The sequence below is a fragment of the Neoarius graeffei genome, chromosome 1, assembly GCF_027579695.1.
Source record: "Neoarius graeffei isolate fNeoGra1 chromosome 1, fNeoGra1.pri, whole genome shotgun sequence".
NCBI lineage: Eukaryota > Metazoa > Chordata > Actinopteri > Siluriformes > Ariidae > Neoarius > Neoarius graeffei.
The window spans coordinates 23,849,582-23,868,411 of NC_083569.1; the positions used below are offsets into that span (position 1 = coordinate 23,849,582).

At 44.8% G+C, this 18,830-nt stretch overlaps 1 protein-coding gene across 16 annotated transcripts in view; it reads right to left on the reverse strand.

The window, feature by feature from the left end:
• Positions 1–18,830, reverse strand: part of LOC132892138 (NACHT, LRR and PYD domains-containing protein 12-like) — a 445,190-nt gene that overhangs the window by 120,257 nt on the left and 306,103 nt on the right. For 15 of the 16 annotated variants that reach the window (XM_060930582.1, XM_060930560.1, XM_060930556.1 and 12 more), the window contains exons 2-3: positions 16,883–17,024; positions 11,909–12,025 (exon numbers count right to left, since the gene is read on the reverse strand). The exons of the other annotated variant lie outside the window; for it this stretch is intronic. In XM_060930582.1, the coding sequence (XP_060786565.1) occupies positions 11,909–12,025; positions 16,883–16,935 (170 nt within the window). In that variant the 5' untranslated portion in view covers positions 16,936–17,024. The remainder of the gene's footprint in view (positions 1–11,908; positions 12,026–16,882; positions 17,025–18,830) is intronic. 16 annotated transcript variants of the gene reach the window in all.

The following is an 18,830-nucleotide window of genomic DNA, read 5'->3' on the forward strand; positions in this document are numbered from 1 at the left end:
GCATCTTCAGTGTCTTCAAATGCGCCGTCAATCGTAAGTGATGATGATGCAGTGCCACAATCGGCTAATAATGTTGCCCCACGAATAGAAAGGCTTGTTTTTGTGCCATGCGACCGAAAATGTCCACAGTTTAGTGGTAGGTCTGGTATGAACATCGAAGAGTGGGTCGAAGAGGCTCAGGCATGTATGCGTGCATGACACTTGGCGTGCTCCGAGCAAGCTTTCTTTCTTTATGATCATCTGGTGGGGGAAGCGAGAGAGGAGATTAAATTTCAGCCTAGTGAGGAACGCAAGGACCCCGATAAAATCATTTCCATCTTGAAGGAGCTTTATGGGTGTTCTAAATCTTGCGTCGCTCTCCAAGAGGGTTTCTTCTCCAAAAAACAGCAGGATGGAGAGACCCTGCAAGAGTTTTCTTTGGCCTTGTTGAGCCTAGTGGACAAAGTGAAGCAGTCTGCTCCTGACTCAGTGCCCAATTCTGAAGTTCTTCTGCGGGATCAATTTACCGAGCGTGTTTTAGATGGCGCCCTTCACCGAGAATTGAAACAGTTGGTACGAAGGGAGCCACAAGCTACTTTGCTCGAGGTACGTTCAGAGGCAATTAGGTGGGAACGGGAGGGCATGCCGGGTGCTTTTAGGGCCCGTAGTTACTCCTTGCCGGCCACCCAGGGCATACAGTATGGCATCCGGGGGGGGGTCCCAGTTGCCGAGTAGCGGTCAGTCACACAGCGCTGAGCTCAGTGAACTGAAGGAGATTCTTAAACGGCAACAGGACCAATTGAACCAGCTGACACAAAGTATTGCTTCATTGCAGGCGCCTCATCAGTTTTCCTGTCCTCCTCTACGGCAGTTATTGATCTGCTGTAGGTGTCAGCACCCTGGACATTATGCCCATGAATGTGATGGTGAGCGGGTGCGACCACAGGCCCAGGCTGCCATGCCTTCCACAGACCGGCCCTCTAGTGGCAATCCCTCCTTCCATGGACCGGCCCTCAATTGTCTACCCCGGCGGGAAACTCCTACCCACCAAGCTGCTGAGTCACAGCTTGGTTGGGGACCTTATTGGCTCGCAGGAGTTGACTGATCGGCCTAGTACAGCAAGTTTGTCATCTTGTCCTCATTTGGATGTATCTATAGGAGGGGTACAGGTGCCTTGCCTTATTGACACTGGATCTATGGTATCCACTGTGACTGAAACCTTCTTTCAAAGGCATTTTGCACCCATGAGGCCGAGTAGTTTGAAATCATGCAACTGGCTCCAGCTTCGTGCTGCCAATGGGTTGGCCATCCCCTATATTGGTTACATGGAGTTGGATGTCCAGCTTTGCGGTAAGGCAATGCCAAACTGTGGGATCTTGGTAGTCAAGGACCCCCCAGATGCCCTTAATCAGGTGCCTGGGGTATTAGGAATGAATGTCCTGAGTAGGTGCTACCAAGAGCTGTTTGGCCAGCATGGGCTAGCTTTCTTGAAGGATCCATTGATATCCAAGGCTCCGGCACCTCTTTTCCAAGCTTTCCAGCATTGCCACCAGGCTGACATCCAGCCCTCCGCTAGTGAGCAATTCCAGCGTTATGGACGTGACACTTGAACTCAAAATGGCAACAAATGACCCAGTGCATGTTTTATTGTCTCCCAGTATTTAAACAGGTGTTGCATATTTTAAGGCTGTACCATCCTGGAGAAATGATAGAACAAGAACAATTCCCATAGTACATCTAGGGCATGCCAGAAAATGCCAATAAAAGATGTTATGGATGTGACAGAAAAAGTATCACTTTTCTTGGGTGACTGTACATTATCAAACTCTGTGAAATTGTAAACCTAATGTCGAAATGGAGATCCATTTGATAGAGGGGTCCAAGGTGAATTTTAAAAAATCTTTGTTTAAAATATTTTGTATCTCATGCAGAGTTTCAGAAGGAAAAGTCAGCGTTATGGATGTGACAATTCCGTTATGGATGTGACATGTCTGAAATAGACATGGCATATGTTTAGAAAATCAGCAATTTAACCACCATAACTCTTTGAAAAACTCTCTAAATATCATCTAAAACTATCAAAGTTCTTAAATAATATTTAAGATGGCTGTTTTGTGGATTTTACCATACATTTCTGTAGCTTGTGGCAATAATATAGAATTGTACATGATCAAAGTTGATTTTTAGCTTGGGTTTTACATTATAAGAAAGAGACTGACAGTGACATTAGGTGATCAAAATATTTATTTATGTATTTATTTGTTTATTTAGTTTGTTTAGTTTGAAATTTGGGATCTCCTGTGAGGTTGACATTTACATGGAATTGCCCTAGTGCAGTAGGTCGGGTGAAGGTCAGAGGCCGAAGAGCTTGCCATGCACTTGGTGGGTTTATGAAATTGGTTCCAGCCACTTGTTCTGTCCAATATGCTAGTGGCGTTGTATTGTTTGAGCCCTTGGAATCCGGCCTGCCTTCAGGGTTGCTGGCATCCCCAGCCTTGGTATGGGTCAACAATGGTATGGCTTGTATTCCAGTCATTAATGTTGGTACCACTGACATTCTTTTGTATCCCCGTATAGCCTTAGGCACGCTACAATGTGTTTATGTGGTTAGTCTGCCTACAGGTGTGTCAGCAGTTTCTTCAGTTATAGCTACCATTGCCTCTCACACCACTGACCCAGTGATACCCACCATCCAGGAGCAAATAACTCAATTGGACTTATCCAGTTCTCTGTCCAGCTCTGAACAGGGACAAGTCCGTGCTTTGTTAGGGCAGTTTGACTGTTTTCTGCCCATGATGTGGGTTGCACTAATCTGCTCTCTCGATATAACGCTCCTGGATGATGTGCCAGTTCGCCAGAGGTACCACCGGATACCCCTGTCTGATTATGACATGGTGAAGGCACACATAAACCAACTACTTGACTCCCAGGTAATCTGGGAGAGCTGTAGTCCCTATGCTTCAATTGTTTTGGTGAAGAAAAAGGACGGTAAATTGCGTTTGTGTTGATTACCGCCAATTGAATGCCAAAACCCGGAGGGATGCGTTCCCACTTCCACGCATCGAAGAGTCGCTGGATGCTTTGACCGGGGCCTGTTGGTTCTCCACTTTGGATTTGGCGAGTGGATATAACCAGGTTCCGGTCACTGAACGGGATAAGCCCAAGACCGCCTTTTGCACCCCATTTGGCTTATTTGAGTGGAACCGAATGCCATTTGGGCTCTGCAATGCTCCATCTACATTTCAACGTCTCATGCAGCGTCTCTTTGGTGACCAGCAGTGCCAGTCGCTGCTTTTATATCTGGATGATAATATTGTGTATTCATCCATGGTCACACTACATTTGGAACGGTTGGAGCTAGTGCTTAGTCGGCTTCAGCGAGAAGGCCTCAAAGCGAAACTAAGCAAGTGCGCCTTTCAGAGGGAGGTTAGCTATCTAGGCCATGTCGTATCAGACCAGGGGGTGGCCACAGACCCTGGCAAGATTGCAGCGGTAGCAGAGTGGCAGGTGCCCAGTACTGTGTCTGAGTTGTGGTCATTCCTTGGGTTTGCCAACTATTACCAGCGGTTTGTGGAGGGGTTTGCCAAATTGGCAGCCCCTCTGCATAAGCTGGTGGCCAAGCAAACCGTTAGCAAAGGCAGACCTGCCACTAAAACATTGGCTAGTTTTTGGACAGAGGCTTGCCAGGCAAGTTTTGATGGCTTAAAAGGGAAACTCACCACGGCCCCGGTGTCGGCGTACGCCGACTTCTCCCTGCCTTTTGTCCTGGGAGTGGACGCCAGTCATGGAGGACTGGGGGCCGTCCTTTCACAGGAGCAGGAGGGGAAGGTGAGACCAATCGCCTATGCCAGCCGTAGTCTACGGCCCACTGAGCGCAATATGATTAACTACAGTTCCATGAAGTTGGAATTTTTGGCGCTCAAGTGGGCCGTGATGGAAAAATTCCGGGAGTATTTGTGGGGAAACAAGTGTGGTGTATACGGACAACAATCCCCTTAGCCACCTGGCATCTGCCAAACTGGGCGCAACTGAAAAGCGCTGGGTGGCACAGTTGGCATCCTTTGACCTTTCATTGCAATATCGGTCAGGGCGAAGTAATGCCAATGCAGATGCCCTCTCGCAACAAAACCCAGTTGATATTGGATTGCAAAGCCTGCTTCCTGGCACTGCTGTGGCGGTGTCTCTTCAACAGGCTTTCGTATCTGGGCCCACACAATGAGTCAGGCTCTCATCTCAGTCCTCCCCAGTCACACCCCCGTTGATTTGTGTAGTTTGCAGCTGGCCGATCCGATTCTGGGGAAGGCCTTGTCCTTCTGGAGACAGAAGAGGTGGCCTGGACCAGAGGAACGTAAGCAGCTGTCCAAACAGGTGTTGATCCTGATTGGTCAGTGGGATCGGCTGGTTGAACGGGAAGGGGTGTTGTATAGGCGGATATTCCGCCGGGAGGGGGGGGGGGAGGAGGTGTTGCAATTGGTCTTGCCCACTTGCTTGCAGCAAGAAGTGCTTATTCGGGTACATCAAGAACATGGGCATCAAGGCGTCAAACGCACCACAGAGCTGCTTCGGCTGCGTTGCTACTGGCCTGGCATGACCGCAGATGTTGTGCGTTGGTGCCAGGAGTGTGAATGATGCCAGTTAGCCAAGGATGCTAAGCCAGTTACATCCAGCTTTATGGGACACTTATTGGCTGCCCGCCCAAATGAGATTCTGGCGCTGGACTTTACGTTGCTTGAACCATCTGCATCAGGCCATGAAAATGTCTTGGTGCTAACTGATGTGTTTAGCAAGTATACTTTGGCGGTGCCCACTAGGGATCAGCGTGCAGTCACCGTGGCAAAGATACTCGTGGAAGAATGGTTCTGTAGGTTTGGGGTGCCTGGCCACATTCATTCAGACCAGGGATGGTGCTTTTGATTCTTTGCTCCTCCAGCAGCTATGCAGCTTTTATGGGGTACAGAAGTCCCGTACAACACCTTATCTGGCCGGTAACTGCCAGTGCGAACGATTCAATCGGATGCTTCATAATCTTCTGTGCACTCTGCCTGTTTCCAGGAAGAGAGATTGGGTCTCATGCCTACCCCAGCTGCTGTTCTGTTATAACAGTACACCTCATCAGACAACTGGGGAGTCGCCATACTTCCTCATGTTCGGCCAGGAGCCACGTCTCCCAATTGATTTTCTGTTGGGCCGGGTCCCTGAACCGGTCGCTGGAGATGTACACGATTGGGTTTGTGAGCACCAAACTCGGCTTAGGGTAGTTGGGGAACAGGTCAGGGAGCGTTTACAACTGGCAGCCGACCGTCAAAAGGCCAATCATGTAGAGGTCTGCGCGGGTCGGATTTTTCAGTCCCGCCCGCGCCCGCATTGTGCAGTCACGCTCCCGCCCGCGCCTGCCGTATTTTGTCCCGCTCCCGCCTGCAAATCCCGCATGATGCAGACGTTCGCGTTATTTCTCAGAAGTTCTTGTCTTGACACAGCATGATGGTGCCCCGCCCCCTACTTTGAGTGGATTTGAGCATAAATATCTACAGCTCACGTTCACATTTGTTACTATTTACCTTGTTTCTGAATTCAGCATGTAGTGTCTCTAATAATAATAATAATAATAATAATAATAATAATAAGTGCTGTCAAGCAATTAAAATATTTAATCGCGAATCGCACATTTTTATCACATGAGAAACCATTGTAATTCTCTGATCAGCATAAAGTGAATGGGCTTGCTTTGTACCAAGGTTTTTTTTTTTTTTTAATTGCAAAGCAGAGCTAACAAGAGGAGTGAACTTCACTCTTCTTCCACTTCACTCAATGAAGTGATTTACTGCTTGAGTTAGTCTACAGCTCTATCAGAGAGACAGGTTACACAGTGACGGTAGGCTTGACATGCTTGATTATAATATAAAGTACACTATTATATTAACTTTAAGTTGTTCGTTGATAAATATTGCATTGAATCTGATCTTTACTGTTTCATCTCACTTAACACATTTCGTACTTTTACACTTTCTGCCTGTTGATGCATCGCGCTGTCCAATCAGAGGCGGCCAAATTTGCATATTACAGGAAGGATTTCTGGGATAGCATTGAGTTTAGATGCTGTCTTAAAGACAAAGAATGGATCACAAAGATGCAGATCCCATCAAAGAGCCATAAATCCCATCTCTACTAGTTTCAAAAGCTTATGAAAAACCTACATCATGTCAGAGCGTTAATCTCGCGATAAAAAAAATTATCGCCGTTAAAATTGAGTCAAGTTAACGCAATAATAACGCGACATTTTTTTACAGCAATAATAAGACAGGCGAGCACGTAATTCCAAGTGGAAATTTGGTATATTTATTGTTCAGCCATACAAAACATTAGGCTAACCCAGTTTACATTTGTTAAGCATTTCTAACTAGAATATCCTATAGAATACCCTATAAGCATAGCATATATAAATGTTATAACACAGTCCTAGCCTACAAGAACAAAAAATCAACAGTATAGGCTACTGTAGACATTATAGGGCTATGTTTGCACATTTCTAAAACTATTTGGGCTTGAGCCTCCGTGCAAGTGTTACTCAATATAACATAGCTGACCTTGTTTGACTATGAATAAGAAAAACGAGAATCAAACGCAGGTAAACGAAACAACTAAGCCTATTGCTTAGGATATCAGGTTCTTTGAACAGCTATGGAGAAACAGCAAATTGTTCACTGCTGAGGGCTTCAACATACTGCGCCTTTCCTCCAGTATGCGACCACATATGCTGAACGCACGCTCGGATGGTGCGCTGGAACCTGGAATGGCCAGTACATGCCGTGCCAGTTTGGCAAGTGTGGGGAAAGTCATAGCAGTGATTTTTCCACCACAGCAGAATATCTTTAGATTGGTGTGATTCGGATCCAATGAGTTTCACTTTCAGATAATCATCAATCTCGGAGTTTACAGACTTCGATTCAGCACCCGTAGCACCGACATCCTCCCATTCCTCAAACTCATGAAAAGTGACCTTTTTAGGTGGAGGTGGCTCCGCGCTTTCATCAGTTTGGACATCAAACCCCAACTCCTCGGTCATCTCTTTCACAGCTTCCGTCACGTATTGTCTTTCATTTGCATTGATCATCCTAAGATGACGCAGCTTTGGAGTAAGGAAAGTTGCTACTTTATACAGCATGTCAATTCCATTTGGGACAAGGTGACTTGGTGACAGCAGTGCGTCTAGGCGTTGCACACACGCAGATGCGATGACACTGACTAGGGGGTCAGCCTTGGCCACTTCACAATGCTCCCTTAACTTCACGGACCATGGCAGAACAAGCGCAGCACTTAATGCCGTATTGTCAGACTCCAGGTCATTTGTTGCATCTTGGAAGGGTTTGAGAAACGCCACCAGGGATGCAAGGATCTGTTTATCGACGCAGCTTATTTTGTCATTGGTTTTTTACAAGTAGAACTGTTGTCACCTCATCATACTGCTGTGAGAGAGAATCAAACATGGAAGAGGAAAAGAATCGAGAAACGAACGAGAGATTTATCCTCTCCTGAATCAGAATCATAATTCTGATGACCAGCTCATCTAAGGTGTCATTGAGGCATCATGTTAGTGTGGGTCATTGGAGGCTGGGTGTGAACTGCGAGTCATTAGAGTGATCAAAGGATTTCCTGTTAGGGTGATCAATGGCAAATTTAAGATGCCAGTCACTCACTCAATCTGACTCTCTCTGCAAATTTAGGCATCTTAAAATGTTATTAATGCCAAATAAAATATCCAGCACAAATTATATATGACATAAATTAATAATTTATAAATTTTATTTCAAACACATTTTTAGTTAGCGGGACTGCAGCTTATCACGGCTCCTGCCCGCGCGCGCGTATGTGCACTTCCGGTCCCGCCCGCGCCCACAATGAGCTTTCAAAATTTGTCCCGCGCCGCACTGCTTTGCGGCGGGTCCCGCGAGTCCCGCGGGAGTGCAGGGCTCTACAATCATGATGCCAATGATGTACTACTGGAAGAGGGTCAGCGGGTCTATTTACAAGACCAAACCGTCAGAGGCCGCCACAAGATCCATGACTTGTGGAGTCCAGTGGTGTATTGGATCATCAAGGCACCTCCACAAGGAGGTTCGGTTTACACCATTGCACCCGAGCGGCAGCTACAACAGATTAAACATGTACATCGCACCATGCTGAAGGCATATATGGAGAGGCCCCCCTCAGACCATGTTCCATCAGAGGCCCCGCTGAGCTTGGGTAATTCTCCCAAGGATGAGGAGAACTCTGATGAAGAGGATTTGTTTGTTGTGGCCCCTGAACCCCCTCCGTTGATTGGTGGGACAGTTTTAGATTCCAACACAGCAGTTCTTAATGATCGTACCCTTGCCATGTCTGGCACCGGTGTGGCAGACGGCCCTGTAGTTTTACAGCTTTTCAGTCCCACCGCTTCATCAGTGGCAGTCAATGGGGGTCAGCGGCAAACAACCCGCACTACAGCAGGAAAACATTCCAATCCCCACCGGCTGCTGCGAACTGTCAACAGTTCAGTAAGGGAAGGTAACAATGAAGACCTTTAGTTGGTGGTTTGGCGTTCTCTTTTTGGGTCGTCGGGACGACGACGCAAAAGGGGGGGCAGATTGTAGCAGTAGTGCTGTTAATTTGGTGACCGTCGCTGTATTTGCGCCTCCTGTGTGTGGCTGGAATGAAACGGTAATTTGGTGATGGTCCCTCAGCGATGCTTCACCTGGGCTCGCGATTGGGCGACTGCTAGCCACACCTGTATAAAGCCGGATGGCTGTACAGATGCTCTTTTTTTTGCTGAGAGGAACATACAAGGCTAGTGGCTCTGGCTTCTACAATCCTCGTTGCTTGTGCCTCGGAGGGAATTCATTTTGCCACTGGCTGCTCGCTCTGGCTGCTTGTTTGCTAACTGCCTAGCAATAGTGCTCCATCTTTTCCCCTCCGAGGCGCTTGCTGATCTTTGCTCAGGTGAGTTTACAAACTTACTTGCATGTGCACTGAACATTTCATGGGGCAGCGTTTTGACATTGTTCTTGGCTTGCAGCATACATCACGAGATGGTTCGGTAAACGAAGTCTCTCCCTCGGCAGCGTGTGCTTCCTTTTTGGTGGTGTGTGCCAGCTACTTCGTAGGCTCTTGCTTTTTTTTTATTTTTTATTTTTTTTATTTCTTCTAGTTGTGATAGCCAGTTGCTGCAGTCAAGTAAATGTATTTTTATTCCCATTAGGGCCCGTGTGATATCTAACTGAGGTCAGAGTTGCCGTTTTGTCCTCTCCCCCTCTTGTTCTTCCTGTTTGCTCACGGTGACTGCTGCCCTGCAATTAGCTGCTTATTCCGCTGCCCGCTTGGCTGCTTTGCATGTTGAGGTGCAGGGTGTATGATGCTGAGCCTGCTTGCTACGTTGCATCACTGGTCCCATGATTTGTTTGTGTGTTTTCCTTTGGTTTGCTGTGTTTGTTAATTTTGTTCTACCTCAGCATAATTGGGTTTGCTGTCAAATACCTCCATCAGGGGGCAGCACCACCCATAAGCCACTGTCTGGTGTGTGTGAGATTTTATTGCCGGTATTTTAGGATTGTGTTGATTAAAGAAAAATAAGATTGTATATGTTTTGACACGGAACTCACGTCTCTGTCGTTCATACAATTGCTTAAAGTAGCGTGCCCTTTTTCGGCACTGTTACACTTGCAAAAGCACACTAAGTTTTATTTTTATTGTTTCACCCATTTTTTGGATCCAGTACTCCTCCTAGGGCTTTCGAGATGGAGACACCATTCCAACGCTGAAACGTAGGGCCCGATCTGGAATGGCGTGCTTGTTAAAATGGTTGTACTACCCCTTGTTCATTCAGTATTCCCGTTTTTCAGCAAAATTCTGTGCCATTGAAATGAATGGGTAGAACTTTGGCGTGATGAATCGAATCGTCTTACTCGGACACGCTCCATCGCAGATGCACCAAACCTCATGATACTTCAGGCCAACTCCCCCGACACATACATGCAATCGGTTCTGACCCGCACTCATATTTTTCCTTTCTTTTTGCTCATCCCTTTTTCTCCATAGGCTCGCATTGATTTTTGGCCCCATTAAAAATGGTGTTTCAGGAGAAACTTTCACTCGCCATCAATTTTTTTTTTTAACCAAGAGGCCAAACTTCAAGAAACTTCACTTGATGCCTCAGGCCAAGTCCCCGCACAGATCCATCCCCTCATCTGAGACCTGCACTCGTCTTTTCCTTGGTTTTCATGCATCTCTTTTTACCTCCATAGGCTTCCATTGATTTTTGGCCCCATTCAAATGAATGGAGCTTTGCTCAGTAACACTTCACCACACATCCACCAAACTTCATACGGCACCTCAGGCCAAATCACCCATCACACACATGATATCAGTTCTGACCCACACTCGTCTTTGTCTTGCCTTTCATCCGTCCATTTTTTTCTCCATTTTGCTGCTAATCAATGGAAGCTTGACTGAGTCATTCCTCCCTTCCCCCATAGGTGATGATGCATTTGGCAAAGATCTGCTCATTTGAGACTGACAGCAAATCAACTTCAACTCAATGGCCACTTTATTAGGAATACTTACATGCTAACATGTTATATTAGCATGTTAGCATTAACATGCCAACATGCTAGCTATTAGCATGTTAGTATGCTGTTAGCATGTTAGTATGCTGTTAGTATGCTAACTGTTAGCATGCTAGTTGTTAGCATGTTGGCATTAGCATGTTGGCATGCTAGCTTTTAGCATGATAGCATGATAGCTGTTCTGCTGCAGCTCAGCAAGCACACTTTGCATTTTCTCTGTGGAAATGCAGTCTAGTTGTTACTGGTTATTTTAATTATCTTGTTTGCAATTACTCTGACTTAGTGTCACATCCAGATGCACTTTCTGCCTTTATCCTGTACAGGGCTCAAAATTCATATATTTTTTCACCAGCCAGCCGGACTAGTTACCTTCCAAAGTAACTAGCCAAACAGAAAATCAACTAGCCAAAATTTGTTCATGTATGAATTTTACTTCTGTCAAAAATAACACGAGAGTAGTTACCATTGTTCATGACTAATGTGCATTTATTTCAAGACCTGAGTATTTTGATAGTTTTTTTTGCACACTTTACAAATTGGCATTTGCTGTTCTACGTCCTCCTCGTGATATCCAAAAAAATGCCAGATGACTGAACCCTTAACTAGTTCTTTTAGGAACCAATTCGTCCGCTTCCATTTTTAATTTGTTGCTGAAATTGACAGAGCTTACACGGTAGCCTATGCAGCACCAGCGATTGCACGAACTGAGTCAGCACTGTAAACCGAAACTAGGAAATCTTCCCGCAAGTTCTTTTCAGCACCGAGATGTCGCCCGGGATTGGTTGGCGAGTGTGACTTTTTTTTTTACCCTTAGGCAGCCTCTCACGTTACTGCCTGAGGGACAGGGAGAAAACCACTGGAAAAGGTTTTAAACAAACGCAACAAACATGAAACAAACGCAAGTCGGCAGATGACCATAAAATACTCGATAGTTACGATGTAATAATATATATCTCACACAGAATTTTTGGAGATATATCGCACAGCCCTAGTCTGAATCTTCGCTTCATAAATATTTTTTATTTTCAACTAGCCAGCCGGGCTGGCTAGTGACAGGAATTACCCTCCAAATGACAAATTAAGTCACCTTGGGCGACCAGACCACCGCGAATTTTGAGCACTGCTGTATGTGACACTGTGAAACACTGAACTGTGCAGTTATTGATAATTACTCTAAAATGTTGAGTGAAAGTATTGTAGCAGCATTAGGACCTAATTAAAGTATCACAAACTGATTAAATATCAATGCTGATGATGATCTGGGCTGGATAAAGGAATGTGTAACACTGGCTTTCACTCTACTGTGACTAACTATGAGAATTATGGGATGTTACCTGCGGACAGATGAGGGGTTTCCACTGTTAAAGTACAAAGGACGATCCATAGACCGATCACTCTTCATGGAGACACAGCTGGGTTCTGGTGAGTCTGATCTCTTCATCTGGAGTTTACTGTACAACATTATAGAGGAGGCATGAGACAGAATTTCATTGTCTCGAATATGACAATACAAAATACTAGGAGAGATGAATCTGCTGCTCATATCATGTATTGTGATATTTCTGTTTAATATGCTTTTTGTGCTCTACCTCTGACACCACCAGCATAGTGGTGTAGTGGTTAGCACTGTCACCTCACAGCAAGAAGGTTCTGGGTTCAAGCCCAGCAGCCAGCGGGGGCCTTTCTTTGTGGAGTTTGCATGTTCTCCCCATGTCTGTGGGTTTCTTCCGGGTGCTCCGGTTTCCCCCACAGTTCAAAGACCTGCAGTTTGGTTAACATGGGGTGGCCTTGGGCTGAAATGCCCTTGAGCAAGGTACCGAACCCCTGACTGCTCCCCGGGCACTGTAGTATGGCTGCCCACTGCTCTGGGTGTGTGCGCATGTTCACTGCTTCAGATGGTTAAATGCAGAGGATGAATTTCACTGTGCTTGAAGTGTGCATGTGACAAAGACGACGACTTCTGTTCTTACACACTAGGTGGCAGCACCAGAGGTAGTAGCCCATAGAGCACAGAGTTCTAGAGTGGAAACCTAACTGTCTCAAAGCACGCTGACCCAACAGTCCAGAAAGTGAAGCTCATCAGAAGGAAGTGTTATGGCACATGGGTCAAACTCCAGGCCCACAGCCTCGTTTCATTCGGCCTGCGTGAACTTGGAAACAATAAAACTGAAACAGCCTGTAGAACACGACTGCTTAAAGGAGAACTGAAGGCAAATATATCATCAAAATTCTATTTCTCATTTTATTAAATATAGGAATGCATTTCTGATGGCTATTTTGTCACTGCTATAGCACGTTACAAGTGTTTGAAATATGGACTGATATTACAGAGCATATGTCAAAGCAATGGCCGTAAACGAGATTTGTTGAGACCTGTACGAGACATCGTAGGACGGAAGTAAAACGTACAGCGGAAATCAAAGTGACAATCCTGTGTCCGAAATCGCTCACTCGTTCCCTACTCCCTATAGAGGGAATTACTACTACAAAATGGCATCCCCACTATATAGTGCCCTATATAGTGAGTAGAGAGCCATTTTGGACACAGGGCAACATCTGCCAACGTTATCAAAAGATGCGCGCGCCCTCTTTCGAATGCTGACATAATCAAGCCAGAAGTTTTGTTTGTTTTGATAGCAATCAGGAAAGTTTGAAAAAAGTAAGCATTGTCATTTAAACTCGTTTTTGTGCAATACTTTGTTTGGAAAACAGTTTTCAAAATGGCGGCACTGACACCTGACTGGCACTTCACGATTTGAAGTCTCGCACAAGTCTCGTGAAGATCACGTAGATAAGCAACGCCTGCCGTGGACCAGACAAACTAAATTCAACATGGCTAAAAACTGAATAGGCCGATAAATATAATTTTATTGCAATTAGTTGCCAATACGAGTCACGATATAAGGTTACTAAAACTGAAAACGTAATTGAATAACACGTTAATTAAGAAATAAAGCAAGTTAAAAAATGCCTTCAGTTCTCCTTTAACATTTTGACACTATCCAGAATTCACAGCAGATCTGTAGTGGAGCCATCTGAAGGTAGTTACAGTAAACCGCTGTATATACATACGCGCACTCCAGTTTCTATCACGGCTGGATTGACCACGGTCTGAAATGCAGGTTAAAATAAACACCTGGATTTGACACAGGATCTGAGTTTAACACCCCGATCAAGCTTTCATCTAAACCAGGGAACAAGGGCGCTGCGCCCTCTTACCAAAATGCCGATTGAACCCCAAGTCGCACTTAGGCCATGCACTTGTATGCTACTGCACAACATGCAATCTTTCTCAAAACCATCTTTTCTCCGTGAAAACATCCCAGTAACACCACGTGACAATGTGTCTGATCATCAAATACGTTATTACTCCAAAAATATCCCAATCATTGTAGATACACCATCAGACGGTGCAAAAACAATCCAAATTGGCGTTTTCCAGACCGAGGTGACATGTTTAGTTGTTTACTTGTCGCAACTGCTCTCGGGAGATTTGACATAGGTTCCATACCAGGTCAACTGACTTGTAGAGTGAGATTTCTTGAGACTGAATGACCTTTCACCCACCGGCACGGGAGCTTTTGACCAGGGCTTTGAACCAGAATTTTTTTCCTATTGGTTTGTTCTGAACAGAAACGGAATTAACGTTTCCGGTTTTGGGTTCCACCATTAAATGGACGTTCCCGAACCGGTTAGAACAAAAAAATTTCGTTCCCGGAACGGTTAATTACGTTCCCTGTCAGCTGTTTAACAAATGGCTATAAAATTGTCTCTGTCTCATCCAGCTTAAGCCAAATGTAGGCTAATTCTATTACAACCTTCATTAAATAAGACAAGAAATAATTCAAAACAATTATTTCAAATGTTGGCGATTTGGATTCTCAGTATGTCTTCCCATCTACATAAACAGAGAAAAAGTGCCAAAAATGAAATAATTCGTTTAGTGTGTTACCAAAGGCTAGTCAGGCCCTATAGAGGGCTACCGCATGACGTCACCGCGCCGCGAGATTTTGTTAGGCGCCATATTGGAAGACCAAGTACACATCTATGCAAGTACATACATACATACATACATACATACATAAAACAAACTACACCTGAAATGTAGCCAGGGCCAGTTCTGCCCTAATCTGGACCCGGGTGCAACATCGGGCAAACACCCCCCCCCCAAAAAAAAAACAGTCTAAATCAGGACAACCATCACATAACTATAAACATTTTATATCAACTATTTTAACTAAATGGGCTATAATAAATAAGCCTGCAGGCAGCCACGGCGGGCTGCCTCAGAAAAGTAACCATTCAATGACGCAACTGAAAGCCTGCAGCCACGGCGGGCTGCCTTAAGTAACCATTTGTCCTACCTTAAAACTCGTTTTGCATTTTCTGCCTCCTTTTTTGTATTTTCGACCCTCCGTTTATTTTCTTTCCTGAAAACCTGATTTGTGTCCAGACATTTTGTTCTGCTACCAACAAACTAACTCGTCAGGTCTTGGCTCTCGAGCCCGCGATGATTCCAGTGGGAAGGGCAACAATTGATACATTTTTACAAACAGCCAGTAGGGAGGTTGCAACGTTCAGGCTCTTCTTTGAGACGTGATAGTTTTTTTTTTATATATATAGGACAGTGTAGAGAGACAGGAAATGAGTGGGAGAGAGAGACGGGGAGGGATCAGGAAATGACCTCAGGTCGGAATCGAACCCGGGTCCCCGGATTTATGGTATGGTGCATTAGCCATCTGAGCCACGACACCCCATGAGACATGATAGTAGTCCACCTTCCCGCTCTCTCCATTCAGTCAGCGAACGTCACACAGGAAGTGAACCCCAGCGGGTCATAGAAACTTGCGCAGGAGAAGAATGGCTTTTTTATTTGTAGGCTACGGAAACTTTGAGGAACGAAATAAAAACCGGCATTAACCGGTTACCATTATTTTTAATAAAGGTTTCTGTTCCGGAACATAAAAAAATAAAGTTTCTGGTTTCGTTTCTGTTCCATGTGAAATAGAAAAAGTTCCCAGTTTTCGTTTTCGTTCCTTGAACCGGTTCAAAGCCCTGCTTTTGACAGAAGTAGTTCGCAAGTTGTTTTTGTTGACACTTGGGCATTTAAAGAGGTCATCCCGCGGCACGAAACGGAAGAAAGCCAAAGACTGTCTGGGGCAGAAGATGACTTCTTTTTTTCTGTCACAAAGCGGATAAAGATGTTTCCGATGGCGAGATCGCGACAAGCGAGGGATCGGTCCGTGCTGCCGACTGAAGCTCATTGAAGCTGTAGCGCTCACTGAAGCGCGTGCCAACCGAGCGCTGTGACAGCGGCGTCGCGGAATCCATGATGAACGAAGACCAGATGTCTTGCTCTGATGAAGCACCGAGTGTTCAGTGGAAAAGCAAAATGAGAAAAAGGCCGAGTTCCAGGAAAAGTTCATGCATGGTTTTTTGTTTCTTTTTTTTAGAGTGCTTATATTTTTTGCATGGTTTCAAACTTTGTGATTTGGGTTGGATTCCAACTTTACAATGTTTGCTTTTTTTTAGTTTCCTTTTAAAGAAAATAATTTTGCTCTGGAATTTTTTTTTTTCATTTTGAACAACTAACTCTATTCTAGTATAAGAAAATGACAAATTTCTCTGGTGAATGTTTAATACTTTGTAAGTTTGATTCATTTGAATTATAAATTTCAATTTGAATCATGAGGAATTAGTATTATGTGTAATTTGAATTATGAGGTATTAGAATTTGAATTAAGTGTTTGTGACAAAGTTTTATTTTCTTTTTCAATGTTGACAAACAATTTGTTAGTTTCCTCTCAGAGCCTCAGAATGTCCCATTGTAGCCTCAATTTTTCAAAGGCTTCGCACCGCAGAAGGGGGACAGACACCCCCACACCATCCTCCCCCGGTAGCTTCGCTCCCTCGCCATGGCAAGTGCCCTCATACTAAATTTTTCTAGAAAAACCCTGCCAACTGTATTGATATTGCAATGGTTTGATTTGCTGCCTTTACAAATCAAAATAAATGTTTTACACTTTAAAATGTAATGTTTTGTGTTGACACTGTCTCATCAGTCTGGTCCTGTGAAGCCTGTATTGGGATATGATTCATATCGTGACTTTAGTGTATTGTCTCATACGACTGCATTTTTAATTTTATAAGAACATAATTTTACTAACAATGAACAGAATCTGGCATTTTTTTCAAGTGGTGACTCAACTTTTCATTCTCAGGTGTAAAGTTAATCATTTCAGATATCCTCACTCCATATTTCAGATAAGAACAGTTAATGACTAAAATATTAGAACATGGCAGCTTACCGCTTTTCTGAGGGTGGGGTCACATTATCTATGTCCAGATCACGGCTCTCCATTTTTGAATATCAGTGTATGGACACACAGCTCATGGACTCACTGCTGATTCCTGAAGACACTGATCTCTTGGAGTGAATGAATTACACTTCTAAAAATCAGAAAAAAACAACCAAACATTCTGTTAAAATTGGAGAAAAACAATTAACATCTAAATGAACTGCCCATGTGAAAGACTCCAAAATTGATAAGATAAATTTATTCAAGTTATTTAAAAATGACTGTTTTACACCGTGAACGATCCATGATCTGTTTTTATTGAGGGATCACATGGGCCGTGATACTCAATATATTTTGTCAGTAGTGCTGAAAATGCTGAGACACTGCATCTTGTTTTCTGAGCCAGACTTTACTCTATTCACTAGTCCAGCTCACGGTCTCCCTGAAAGACACAGGAACAAACCAATAATAACCCAGAGCAGGGCCGCTGACAGCTTTGGCTGGGCCCGGGACAAAATGCTCTGAATGGGCCCCCCCTAACAACCCCCCCCCCAACAACCCCCCCCCCCCCCCCGGGCCAACCCCCACACACCCACCTCTCTTATCCCAGACTCTACTCACTCCAACCCTTAAATGACAGGTATTCAAAAACCATTTCACTGAATCTTTCCCCCCTGTACTGTAACGGAATAAGCGGTTACTGTTATTTTGTATCCTTTAACTGAACGCCATTAAATGTATTTCGTTATGCCCCAAGCCTGCATGCGACAGCCCCCGCAATGCCTTCCTAAACTCGTGGATAGTCTACTATAATCACGTGATTGGGGTGCTCTTGAAGGAGCAGCGATGGACGGGGGATTTCGGGTAGGGCTGGGGTGAACATAGTATACTGTGCGTGTGTACTGTCCAGTGTGAAAAGCAGAGAAGAACACACTGCTCGAGAAACGGCGGGATATGATTGCAGGCTAATGTGAATATTCTTAGCTTCAATCAGATATATGAAACAATGTTATTAAGCCATTGTGGTTATGAAATGATTCAATGCCCTGTGCGTTTGATTTGGTGTTCAGTGTGACTTGCTCTCCCCTTGTTTAACATGAATTGCATGCCGCGCGTGCCTTGGTTGGGGTTACTTTACGGGGCTGGAAAAAGTTGGCTGTGTCTTACCTGGCTCAGCTGCCCCACTGCCTTTGCTAGTACCTGCTGCATCATCCGAATCTTTTTTAAAATATTTATGCAGTGAGCCCCTGAGTCTCTTGGTTTCTCCCTCTCTTTTTCTCTTTTCTTTTCTGTGCTCCTGACTTGTGCATGTTGGCAAATGGCACGCACGCTGATTGTCGAAGCGCTATGATCGAACGATGTCGTTTTTTTCCCCTTAATCAAAGAGTCAGACCAAACCATTTTTGCATTAGGGGTAGTAGGGGGTTCTTGACGCCTTTTTCAAAGACAATAAAGGCAAAAGATCTAGAAGTCATTTATTGAATGCAAATATAGCACATTTCTCCCTCAAATCAACACATTTTGAAATGAAATAAAATGATCGCAACTTCATGAGAGCCCAGTTCTGGGCCCTCCCCATTCCTGGGCCCGGGACAACATACCCGTTTGTCCCCCCCCTGTCGGCGGGCCTGACCCAGAGTCAGCAGCTCCTTGGGTTACATTTCCTCATCTTGTTTCCCATCAGCATGGCCAAGAACACAGAATCGTTGTTGCAAAAGCAAGAAAGCAGCCTAATATACCTATACAGACTTAATGCTGGTCCCAAGCCCGGATAGACTGGGGACGGTTGGGTCAGGAAGGGCATCTGGTGTAAAACCGACACCAAATCAAATATGCGGAACAGATCCACTGTAGCGACCCCTAATGAGGAGAAGAAGAAAGCAGCCTAAAGACACTCTTTATGAGAAAAAACACTGATACCAGGACATTACACCTGCATTCAGCCATTAAACAACTT